The sequence below is a fragment of the Phocoena sinus genome, chromosome 3 (assembly GCF_008692025.1).
Source record: "Phocoena sinus isolate mPhoSin1 chromosome 3, mPhoSin1.pri, whole genome shotgun sequence".
Lineage (NCBI taxonomy): Eukaryota > Metazoa > Chordata > Mammalia > Artiodactyla > Phocoenidae > Phocoena > Phocoena sinus.
Genome location: NC_045765.1, coordinates 100,469,963 through 100,482,096, shown reverse-complemented (window position 1 = coordinate 100,482,096; position 12,134 = coordinate 100,469,963). Strand labels below are relative to the sequence as shown.

The 12,134-nt window shown below is 35.1% G+C and overlaps 1 protein-coding gene across 1 annotated transcript in view; it reads left to right on the top strand.

Annotated features, from left to right (window-relative positions):
* ADGRV1 (adhesion G protein-coupled receptor V1) overlaps window positions 1-12,134 on the top strand; it is a 533,314-nt gene that overhangs the window by 55,111 nt on the left and 466,069 nt on the right. The window contains exons 21-22 of the mRNA XM_032627062.1: window positions 7,249-7,425; window positions 10,970-11,150. Coding sequence (XP_032482953.1) covers window positions 7,249-7,425; window positions 10,970-11,150 — 358 coding nt within the window. The remainder of the gene's footprint in view (window positions 1-7,248; window positions 7,426-10,969; window positions 11,151-12,134) is intronic.

Genomic DNA, 12,134 nt, shown 5'->3' with positions numbered 1-12,134 from the left:
AGAATCCTTGCATCCCTGGGATAAATCCCACTTGACCATGGTGTATGATCCTTTTGATGTGTTGTTGGATTCTGTTTGCTAGTATTTTGTTGAGGATTTTTGCATCTGTATTCATCAGTGGTATTGGCCTGTAATTTTCTTTTCTTTTAGTATCTTTGTCTGGTTTTGGTACTAGGGTGATGGTGGCCTCAGAGAATGAGTTTGGGAGTGTTCCTTCCTCTGCAATTTTTTGGAAGAGTCTGAGAAAGATGGGTGTTAGCTCTTCTGTAAATGTTTGATAGAATTCACCTGTGAAGCCATCTGGTCCTGGACTTTTCTTTGTTGGAAGCTTTTTAATCACAGTTTCAATTTTATTACTTGTGACTGGTCTGTTCATATTTTCTATTTCTTCCTGGTTCAGTCTTGGAAGGTTATACCTTTCTAATAATTTCCATTTCTTCCAGGTTGTCCATTTTATTGTCATAGAGTTGCTTATAGTAGGATGCTTTGTATTTCTGTGGTGTCTGTTGTAACTTCTTCTTTTTCATTTCTAATTTTATTGATTTGAGTCCTCTCCCTCTTTTTCTTGATGAGTCTGGCTAATGGTTTATCAATTTTGTTTATCTTCTCAAAGAACCAGCTTTTAGTTTTATTGGTCTTTGCTATTGTTGTCTTTTTTTCTATTTCATTTATTTCTGCTCTTATCTTACTGATTTCTTTCCTTCTGCTAACTTTGGATTTTGTTTGTTCTTCTTTCTCTAGTTCCTTTAGGTGTAAGATTAGATTATTTATTTGAGATTTTTCTTGTTTCTTGAGGTAGGCTTGTATAGCTATAAACTTACCTCTTAGATCTGCTTTTGCTGCATCCTATAGGTTTTGGATTGTTGTGTTTTCATTGTCGTTTGTCTCTAGGTATTTTTTGATTTCCTCTTTGATTTCTTCAGTGATCTCTTGGGTATTTAGGAAGTAGTGCTTAGCCTCCACGTGTTTGTGTTTTTTACATTTTTCCCCTTAGTTCATTTCGAATCTCATAGTGTTGTGGTCAGAAAAGATGCTTGATATGATTTCAATTTTCTTAAATTTACTGAGGCTTGATTTGTGACCCAAGATGTGATCTGTCCTGGAGAATGTTCCATGCACACTTGAGAAGAAAGTGTAATCTGCTGGTTTTGGATGGAGTGTCCTATAAATATCAATTAAATCTATCTGGTCTGTTGTGTCATTTAAAGCTTGTGTTTCCTTATTAATTTTCTGTTTGGATGATGTATCCATTGGTGTAAGTGAGGTGTTAAAGTCCCCCACTATTATTGTATTACTGTTGATTTCCCCACTATTATTGTATTACTTTTGATTTCTTTTTGAGCTGTTAGCAGTTGCCTTATGTATTGAGGTGCTCCTGCTTGGGTGCATATATATTTATAATTGTTATATCTTCTTCTTGGGTTGATCCCTTGATCATTATGTAGTGTTCTTCCTTGCCTCTTGTAACATTCTTTATTTAAAGTTTATTTTATCTGATATGAGTATTGCTACTCCAGCTTTCTTTTGATTCCATTTGCATGGAATGTCTTTTTCCATCCCCGCACTTTCAATCTGTATGTGTCCCTAGGTTTGAAGTGGGTGTCTTGTAGACCGCATATATATGGGTCTTGTTTTTGTATCCAATCAGTGAGCCTGTGTTTTTTGGTGGGTACATTTAATCCATTCGCGTTTAAGGTAATTATCGATATGTATGTTCGTGTGACCGTTTTGTTAATTGTTTTGGGTTTGTTTTTGTAGGTCCTTTTCTTCTCTTGTGTTTCGCACTTAGAGAAGTTTCTTTAGCATTTGTTGTAGAGCTGGTTTGTTGGTGCTAAATTTTCTTAGCTTTTGCTTATCTGTAAAGCTTTTGATTTCTCCATCGAATCTGAATGAGATTCTTGCTGGGTAGAGTAATCTTGGTTGTGGCCGCTGCAGTGAGAAGCCCGCACACTGCAACAAAGAGTAGCCCCGGCTCACCTCAACTAAAGAAAGCCTGCACGCAGCAACGAAGACCCAACACAGCCAAAGATAGACAAATAAGTAAATAAATAAATAACGTCAATTAGGTGAATATTTTAATAGTAGAAAAGATCTTTTAATTATTTATTCTCCATTTCTTAATCCCCTTCTTGTATTGCTAATTCTATCCTCTGGTCTGCTATTTCCCAAAGTGCTGTGTGTGGATGGCCTTAGTTGGAAATATCTAATGCATTTTCCTGGATACCATTCCTGAATCAAGATCCCATTTCTGAGTCGGAATCTCTATTGGGGGATGGGATGGGAGGCAAAAAGCTGAAATTTAAACATCTTTTACAATGGAAAATATCATACGTACAGAATAATAGAAAAAGTAGGAGTCACCCCAGTGACCCATCACCTAGCTTCAGCATTTATTAGCCTTTTGCCAGTCTTGTGTCTTATTTTTTGGCTGAAATAATTTTTAAAGCAAATGTCATGCATTATGTCATTTCTCTGTAAATTCATAAGTATGAAAGGTGGATTTTTACCAGGCATCCTATGTCATTTTTTTTAATGGATGCTTGGCTCTTGAAGTTTCTTTCCTTGTTAAAATTTTACAGAGTTTACTTTATTGTGTAAATTATTAATTCATTAAAATGTCTATGCGATTCTGATATATAGCACACGTCTGCACATATTTGTATTGAATATGGGTAGTCTTTTTTTCTCTTCTTTTTCAAACTGAAAATAGTTAGTAGGTGATAGATTTTAATGAAGCCTTTTCTAAATGAAAGTGTGGTTAGATAACTTTTCCCCATGTGATTCCTGCAAGCAAAATGCTTAGTCCTGTATGCTGCATGGTAATGTCATTGACTTGATAAAAAGCTATAAGAAAACATCACACTCCTTAGTGTGTCTTTGGATCTAATTAATCTATGTCTCTTGCTGAAAGGGAAAGGCTGAATACTCATATGTTGGGATTAACGATTTATTAATTTAACTCATTCAATATAGTCATTCTGATTAAAATTTGGGGTGGGAAAATGGAGCAAATATGTCCCCACTCTGATAGGAATCTAAATACATGGGAATTGGCTTTTTTTACATATGCAAGCATATAAGTTTCTTGATAAAATAAGGGAATGTTTTTATGTGGCATTTTTTGTTACTGTTTGTGTGTCTGTATTTTAAGGGGAAGAAATATAAGATTTGTGTAGCACTTACTATTTTACTAGGTACCATGTAAAGCACTTATTTAACCTCCACCAAACTCCATGAGACATTGTGATCTTCATTTTAAGAAGAGATCACTGAGACAGAGGACTTTTGGTAAGTGGTGGAGTGAAACAGTCAAACAGGACTGTTTGACCTTAAAGCCATGCTGTTTCCACCACACATGTGTTTGTATACCATTCAGCTATGATGAAAATGCTGATGTAAATGTCTAAGTGGAAATTAAATTAGTTGCTGTATTGAGCACCTGTGTCTTTGCTGCTTCCTCTTCTCTCCAGCCTCTTAGGGTTGGAGGGCCCCACCTTCAGAACAGTTAATTCTGCCGTAACATGATAGATGTGTTCCTAAAAATCACCACACTGTACCAAATCGCATAGTGAAAAACACAAGAACTTATGGGAAAGATGAGTTAGGTGAACGCTATCCAAAAATTTGTTTAGTGATATATAAAAAGAAAGGTAGGGACCTAATAAAAAATAGGTTTACACAATAAGTGTTTAATTCTTAAGTATGATAATAAATATGGCATATACCTTGAAAAAACCTTAAGTTTGCTTGTAGAAGTGGACATCAGAGGAATGTAGCTTGCATGCTACTGTGAAGTGATGGAAGGAGGTTTATTCGAAATCAGAGGGAACGTTGCCACATTCACTGCAGATAAATGTGGCTGGTGACACATGCGTTGAACTGAGGTAACTGGTAGATGTTTGGAGTGTGTGTGTGTGTGTGTGTGTGTGTGTGTGTGTGTGTGTGTATTCCCATGTGGCTTGTTTCAGGTGGTACAGTTTTCTGTGTTCACCATGTTTCTTGTAGATGAAATTATACATAAACAAATGTGAAATATGTTCAAAGTGCTCCCTGATGTATCAGTTGCATTGGAACAGTTTCATTTCAAAACCAGTGTTACAGCAGAACTGATTGTACTTGGTCCTTTTCTATCTGTACTTACTTCCCTCATTGTCTTATCCAGTCTTTAAATATAATTTATTGTAATGGCCTTAAAATATACCATTTGTATATGGCCTTAAAATACCAGGCCATATGTTAAATACCATAACATTTTTACAATGTTATGCCAGTCTCTGCTCTACAGCAAAGTGACTCAGTTATACACATATATACATTCTTTTTTAATATTATTTTCTATTATGGTTTACCCCAGGAGATTGGATATAGTTCCCTGTGCTATACTGTAGGACTTTGTTGTTTATCCATTCTAAATGTAATAGTTTGCATCTACTAACCCCAAACTCCCAGTCCATGCCTCTCCCTCCCCCTCTTCCCCTTGGCAACTACAAGTCTGATCTCTGTCTGTGAGTCTGTTTGTGTTTTGCATATAGGTTCATTTGTGCTGTATTTTAGATCCCACATATAAGTGATATCATATGGTATTTGTCTTTCTCTTTCTGACTTACTTAATATGATAATCCCTAGTTGCATCCATGTTGCTGCAGATGGCATTATTTTGTTCTTTTTATGACTGAATAGTATTCTATTGTATATATGTACCACATCTTCCTTATCCATTCATCTCTCAATTGACACTTAGGTTGTTTCCATATCTTGGCTATTGTGAATAGTGCTGCAGTGAACATAGGGCTGCATGTATCTTATTGAATTAGAGTTTTCTCTGGTATATGCCCAGGAGTGGGATTGCTGGATCATATGGTAATTCTATTTTTAGTTTTCTGAGGAACCTCCATACTGTTTTCCGTAGTGGCTGCACCAACCTAATTCCCACTAATAGTGTGGGAGGGTTCCCTTTTCTCAACACCCTCTCCAGTACTTGTTATTTGTAGACTTTTTAATGATGGCCATTCTGACTGGTGTAACGTGGTACCTCATTGTACTTTTGATTTTCATTTCTCTAATAATTAGCGATGTTGAGCATCTTTTCATGTGCCTACTGGCCATTTGTATGCCTTCTTTGGAGAAATGTCTGAAAAGGTCTTCTGCCCATTTTTTGATTGGGTTGTTTTTTTGTTGTTGAGTTACATGAGCTGTTTGGAAATACCAGTTTTTAAATTGAACTATAGTTGATTTAAAATGTTGTGTTAGTTTCACGTGTACAGCAAAGTGATTCAGTTATGCACACACACACATATATATGTGTGTTCTTTTTCAGATTCTTTTCCATTACAGGTTATTACAAGGTATTGAATATAGTTTCCTGTACTATACAGTAAATCCTTGTTGTTTATTTTACATGTAGTGGTGTGTATCTGTTAAGCCCAAAGTCCTAATTTATCCTTCTCCCCCTTTCCCTTTTGGTAACCATAAGTTTGTTTTCTATGTCTGTGAGTCTGTTTCTGTTTTATAAGTAAGCTTATTTGTATTATTTTTTAAATTCCACATATAAGTGATAGCAAATATTTGTTTTTCTCTGTCTGCCTTCACTTAGTATGATAATCTCTAGGTCCATCCATATTGCTGCAAATGGCAATATTTCATTCTTCTTTATGACTGAGTAATATTCCATTGTGTGTGTGTGTGTGTGTGTGTGTGTGTGTATTATACAACATCACCTGAAGCAGCTGGCCTAGTGCAGCAATGGGATTGCCTGTTAAAGACTCAGCCAAGGTGCCAGCTCAGGGACAACATCTTGAAGTGTTGGAGTTTTGTGCTCCAGGATCCAGCATGTGTGCCCAATGGCTGATATCTAATTCCTTGCCCCCAGTAATTAGATCACATGAGCTCAGGAAGCAAGAGGTAGAAGTGAGACTCTTAACTCCATCACCCCCAGTGACCCACTGTCAGAATTTGTGTTTCCTGTTCCCATGTTTTAAGTTCCACTGGATTAAAAGTTCTGGTTGGACCTGGAGATGGAACATTTCCATGAAGAGACAGACTGAAGGCTCTTTTGAACAACCGTAGGGTCATTTTGGGCTTCTTAGGCTAGCAGACGAGCAGACAAAGGAGTTATATTGCCCCAGGGGTCCTTGATCTTGTGTGCTATGAGGCAGTAGAGTTTCTGCTGCATTTTGGAGTAGGAATGCTGATGCTTAGTGAAACTCCAAGGATTTACTGGAACAACTCCTGGTGCTTCCATGCTCATTGATAACTGTTTTAACTATTGCCTGTTTGCAGACAAATTTCAAATCTGTTCTTTCTAGCTCTGATGTTGGCACCAAAATAGCTCTATTTAATGCTGATCAGAGGTGCTTATGATTGATGTGAAAAGTAGAGAATGACACTATATATATTAAGATTTGTATTTTGAGCTCTATTTATTCAGTTTTAGTTCTTTTTTCTATGAATTTTATGTTAGATACTATAAAAATAGAATTGAGAGATGGAGAATTTAAGAATAGGAAGACCTATTCTAAAAGATATTCCAATTTCCTGCTCCATGTAATTTCTAAACATTATCTTAAATTATGTAAATAAAAATACTTTTCACATGAAAAATGCACACATGTATGTATACATATGTATACGTATATATGTCAGAAATAGCAAAAAGATATTAAGCATGATATCAGTGCCCTCCTTTACCTGACTATTGTCTCCCCACCAGGAGTTTCTCCAGGCTGTCCCCACTGGATAGTTTATAATAACCACCCTCAAAATGATTTCACCAAATCCACTCGATTTCTTCTTGTGTCTGTGCCTAGAAAGTTCTCCCTGATGTCATGTTCCACTCTTTACACCCTACTTTTTGTGCTGAACTCATCATAAAATCATGAGTTTGTTTTCCTCTTTAGACTTACCCAGATAAAGGATTGTGCTTTTTTTTAAAAAAATCGTTTTATAACTGTAGCATCTAGCATAGTGGCTGACACACAAGAGGTTTCAATGAATGAATTACATTTGTAGTTAATTAATTATTATTGTTTCTGCTTTTATTTATCCCTTTAAAGGAATGAGTGGAAAAAACCAATGATTGTAAATACTTTTTAGCAGTCAAAAATATATGCAGAGGAATGTAGAGACCGCCTTAGAGAGGTAGAAAGTTATAGAATTAAGTTTATGGTAAAAGGATTTCAGGAAAGCCTTGTAATTTTATCACTGATTTGAATTGGTGTATACTTATAAAGAACTTATGTTCAATTTCAGATTGCAGAGGAGGGATCCACCATTTCATGTGTGGTGGAGCGAACCAGAGGAGCTCTGGATTATGTGCATGTTTTTTACACCATCTCACAGATCGAATCTGATGGTGTTAACTACCATGTTGATGATTTTGCTAATGCCAGTGGAACTATCACATTCCTTCCTTGGCAGAGATCAGAGGTAAACTCTACCTTCTCTGTTTCTTTGAAAGCCTCCTGGAAAGCTTTTCCTGATCTGTTTGTTCTGTAATTTATTTGCAGCTTCCTGCTTTTTAAGCAATTTAGAATATTTAGGCAATTAGTTATATATCATGGCATAAAATATTTTTGTATTTATTTCTGCAGTGAAAAATTAAGGATGTTAAATAATGTCTGTTATATCTGTTCTTTAATCTCAATATAATAAAAATGGTATAGCTTGAAGATTTATCATTGCGGGTTTTTGGTTATTACTGATACAATGAGAAACTGCAGAATTCTTAATGGTACTCTTCCGGTCAGCCAAGAGGAATTCCTAAAACTGTAATATTTTATTTTTAAATTTGGAAAAAATAGGTAATTTTTCTTTGTTTTGAAAGTACAAGCGATCATCAGTTTTATCAGAAGCTTTCCGTGAATCATCTGATTTCTGAATAGATGCTCCAGAAATAAGTGACACTTATTGTAAGTGAAATTGAGATGAGACCTTCTCCTATATAAATTTTTTTTACATTCTAATATAAAATGTCTGATATGTTGGAATATTCATATCAGTATAATTTTTCATTAGAAATGTAAATAGTTTATAGGTCATCAGGGATAAATATAAAATAACTTAAGACTTGCAAATATCTTTGAAGACATTTCTAAGGGACTTAGGAGTTGATTGGATGAAAAAGATAAAATTAGGAAAAATTTAAAATATTCTTAAAATTTAAAGAGTTCAAGCTAAAGAAGAGTGATCAAATCTCTATAATTTGGGGTAAAAAGGAAACAAATAACTTACAACAGAAGTTCCCACTAGCAGTCTGTAAATAAGAGCCATGATAAATGTTTTACTGGTCTTTGGTAAAATGAGGAAAATTAGGACAACGAGTAAGTTTTCGTAAGGCTGAAATTATTCCATTTAAAGGACTATAATTTATTCTGATCCTGTCTTTTTCACTTCTTTTCTGGATTTAAATTGCTATTCCTTTTATCAAGTAACAGTGATGATATGTGATAACTTTTTAATGTTCCCACTTGGAAAACAGAGTTGATCTTCAAAATTTTCCCCTGGAAAATTTACCCTCTATGAAATAAAAATATAGCTGGGAACCACTGTTTTATAAAGAGTATTCATATATAGTTTGGAAGAGCTAAGAGTTAATAAAAGTTTGGTCAGGAAAATATTCGTATACGCTCCTGTCAAGATTTATTTAAAATATTTTCTTCTGTCATTTAAAAATTTCTTTAAAAACGAATTGACCTTTAAAGCAACAATAACATTGAATACTGGGGTTGGTTTGTAACGCTGTGCCTTGCTGAATCTACACTAGCTTCTCAGTCTTACTAAGCCAGAGACTGGATACCGACGTGTCTGCTGATGCTCCGTGACTATGCTTTCCAGCACAGATAGCAGTCAGGTGACCTCCACTTTGCTATTGCCTTTCAGATGTCTGGGGAGTACATTTAAATCACATCTAGAAACCTAGCGCCAAGACAGTCTGGGAAGGGTGTGTGTGTGAGTGTGTGTGTGTGTGTGTGTGTGTGTGTGTGTGTGTGTGTTTTGCTGCAGTACAGGAATATATACTGGAAATGTGTTTTTCAAGTGTTTTTAAATGGCCCATTAGTTATGAAATCAATTTAGTGAGTTATGAGGAAGATTTTCAAAAGAGAATAGAAAATAGCAGAGTGTATAACATATAGTAAAGGTAAATACTGTTTTGTGTACTGAGTCCCCATGTGAGATACATTTATACCTTGATAGGGTCTTCAAACTCTTCATTTCACTAATTGAATTGAGCAAGTACTTTGGTATGCTTCAATACTTTAAAAGTATTAATTGCTTCATTTTTAATGTACATCTTGATGTTTTGGTATTGCTTTCATAGCAACATTTGTCAGCTTACTTTCTAGGGGCAAGATATTTTAAATCTTCAGACTGCTATTGTTCCCTTTAGTTCAAAAATAATGACAAGATTTGGGTAGAAGTGTCATTTTTATACTTTGAGCACATTGGCCATGCCATGTATTACTTTATTAATTAAAATTTTGATTAAAATGAACATTAAAACCAAATTCAGATTCTGTCTTGGGTCTACATTAAAAAAAAGTTCTTCAAACACTTTTAGGCCTAATGACTAGTGTTTTGGAGATTGCATTTGGAGTTACAGTTTGTTTTCAGACTGTTGTCACCCTCCTTTCTGGAAGAAACCAGGAAATCATACATCATTCCTTCTTGTCCCTCACTCCCTATGCTGAGTCTTTAAGGCCTCGGTCTTCTATTTCCAGAACAAATTAAAATCCATCCATTTTTTCTCATCTCCATTGTCACTGAATTAGTTCAGTACCTCATTAATTCTGGTCATTCACCTCCTGACTCAGCACCTTGCGTCCTTTCTTGCTCTGTCCACTCTGTTTACATTCTGCCATGGTATTGATTCTCAAATGGGATTCTCATTTTGTCAGTCCCCTGCTTATGATTCTTCCATTTTCCTTTACTGTCTATGGAATGAAGTTCATTTTTTTAATGATAGCATGAACGGTCCCTATGACCTTGACTCCTGTTTATCTGTCCAGACTTCTCTCCCACTCCAGCCTTAGTGGTCTAATTGTAATTACCCAGATGTCTTATTTTTTCACGCTGTTGTTTCTTTTACTTGGAATGCCCTTCCTCATTATTACTCATAACTACAACTAATTCATTAAGACTTGCTTCAGACTTGTATGTTGTAAAACCTTTACCAGATAGAGTTGATTGTTTTGTTCTCAGTTTGCTTTGTACATAACTCTATTATGACATTTTTGCATTGCATTTTAAATGTTTTTCCACAGATCTCTCTCCTACAGAAGACAGTGAGTCTCTTAGCGACTGGGGCCATTTCTAGCCCTGGCACATTGTAGATGTCAAAACATGCTTGTTCAGTTAATAAAAGAAGGAGGAATGGTTTTTTTCACTTCAAATTTTGACTTATATATTGTAGAGCATGGCTGAGTTATTGCTACTTCCTTTCCTAATGTTTTTTGAGCAGTTTGTGTATGCCAGACTTATAGGGCTCATCGTGAATCTGTTTTCTAGCATTTATTGTAGATCTGTTTTCTAGCATGCAGCTGCTAGGTATGTCAGGCTTTCCTTAGGCCAGAACTAGACATGGCTACATTGTCCTTTCCTATTGCCTTACCACATTCTGTCAGATAACGTGCAGTTCCTTAACCAGGAACTCTATACGTGAGGTTGGTAATACCACTGTCTTTGGTACAAAGAATATATGATACTGTATTGATATATCAATGTATAATATATGGTATGATATTAATACATGACTAGGATATTTTTATACAGAAAGTATTACTCTTCAGCACCCATTATTGATTAAAGAATTAATTTCTCATATCACTTTCTTTCTCGCTCTCTATTTTTATGTCTAAGTTTGTGTAGAAATCTGTCACGTTAAAAAGTAACTTTGCTTTATTTTCTTCTGATAAGTGGCAAATAATTTCTACATGCCTCATTGCTTAATGCCTTTGGATTTTTATATTTATAGGTCCTGAATATTTATGTCCTTGATGATGATATTCCAGAGCTTAATGAGTATTTCCGTGTGACATTGGTTTCTGCGGTTCCTGGAGACGGGAAACTAGGTTCAACTCCCACCAGTGGTGCAAGCATAGACCCTGAAAAGCAAACAACGGATATCACCATCAAAGCTAGTGATCATCCATATGGTAACCAAGCCCTTTTGCAAGAATAATCCTCTCTTCTCTGGGTGTACTTGATCTCGCTAAGGGTTTAAGGGACTTCTGCAAATGATTGAAGTAGAACTCCTTCGGATGCTCTAACTTCCAAGCTCTTGGAACTTCTAAGCTGCCATTTTGAGGGACAGTGCTTGTGAAAAACATATAAGGATCGATTTCTAAAGTTTAATAATATATTTTGAAAAGTATTTTTAAATGCAGGATTATTTTAAATGAAAAAAATATTTTTATTCACGGTAATCAGATTTTTTTTAATTTTGAAAATTGTCCTACTGTGGTATGTTAACACCTAATTGGAATACTTTGTAATTTAAATTTTATTTAACTTCAAGAAGTAGTGTTATCACTGTCTGTTTATATTAGTTTCTTTTTGTCTTATGCTGAAAAGTGATAATTTTCTTAATTGGGAAACTATCACAGATGTCTGTCATAATAAGTTGAGACTGTTTTCTGCATTGAAAAGTAATAGTTATTTTGTAGGAATAAAGCAAGACCGTCCAATAAAGGATCTGTGAAGGAAACCTGGGAAGTTCTTCAACTCTGATTTTCATACTTAAATTTTCAAAAAAGCGTGTTGCAAATCCTTTAGGGTGCCATTAATTTTGTTCTATAAATTTAAGGATGAATTCTAGAGAGTCAAATATGAGTAAATATTTGATAATAATATTTTAAAACTCCATCACTATTCTTTTTATTGATGCTTCCATTAAAAATGCTTTCTTTGAGTAGAGACAAGGAAAATTAGCATTTTAATTTTTAACATCCTGAAAACTTACTAACATATTCTGTCAAAAGCGTGTTAGTCAAATCTTCACTCAAGTCTTTTCTAAATGAGAGCCCTCTGAATTTTATCCTGGTGATCAAAATAATTGTGTAAGATTGTTTCAGGTGAATAAGAGATTCTTCCACAGATAATTGGGGCAAGAATGCCCTGCTTCTCTTTGTATCTGCCAG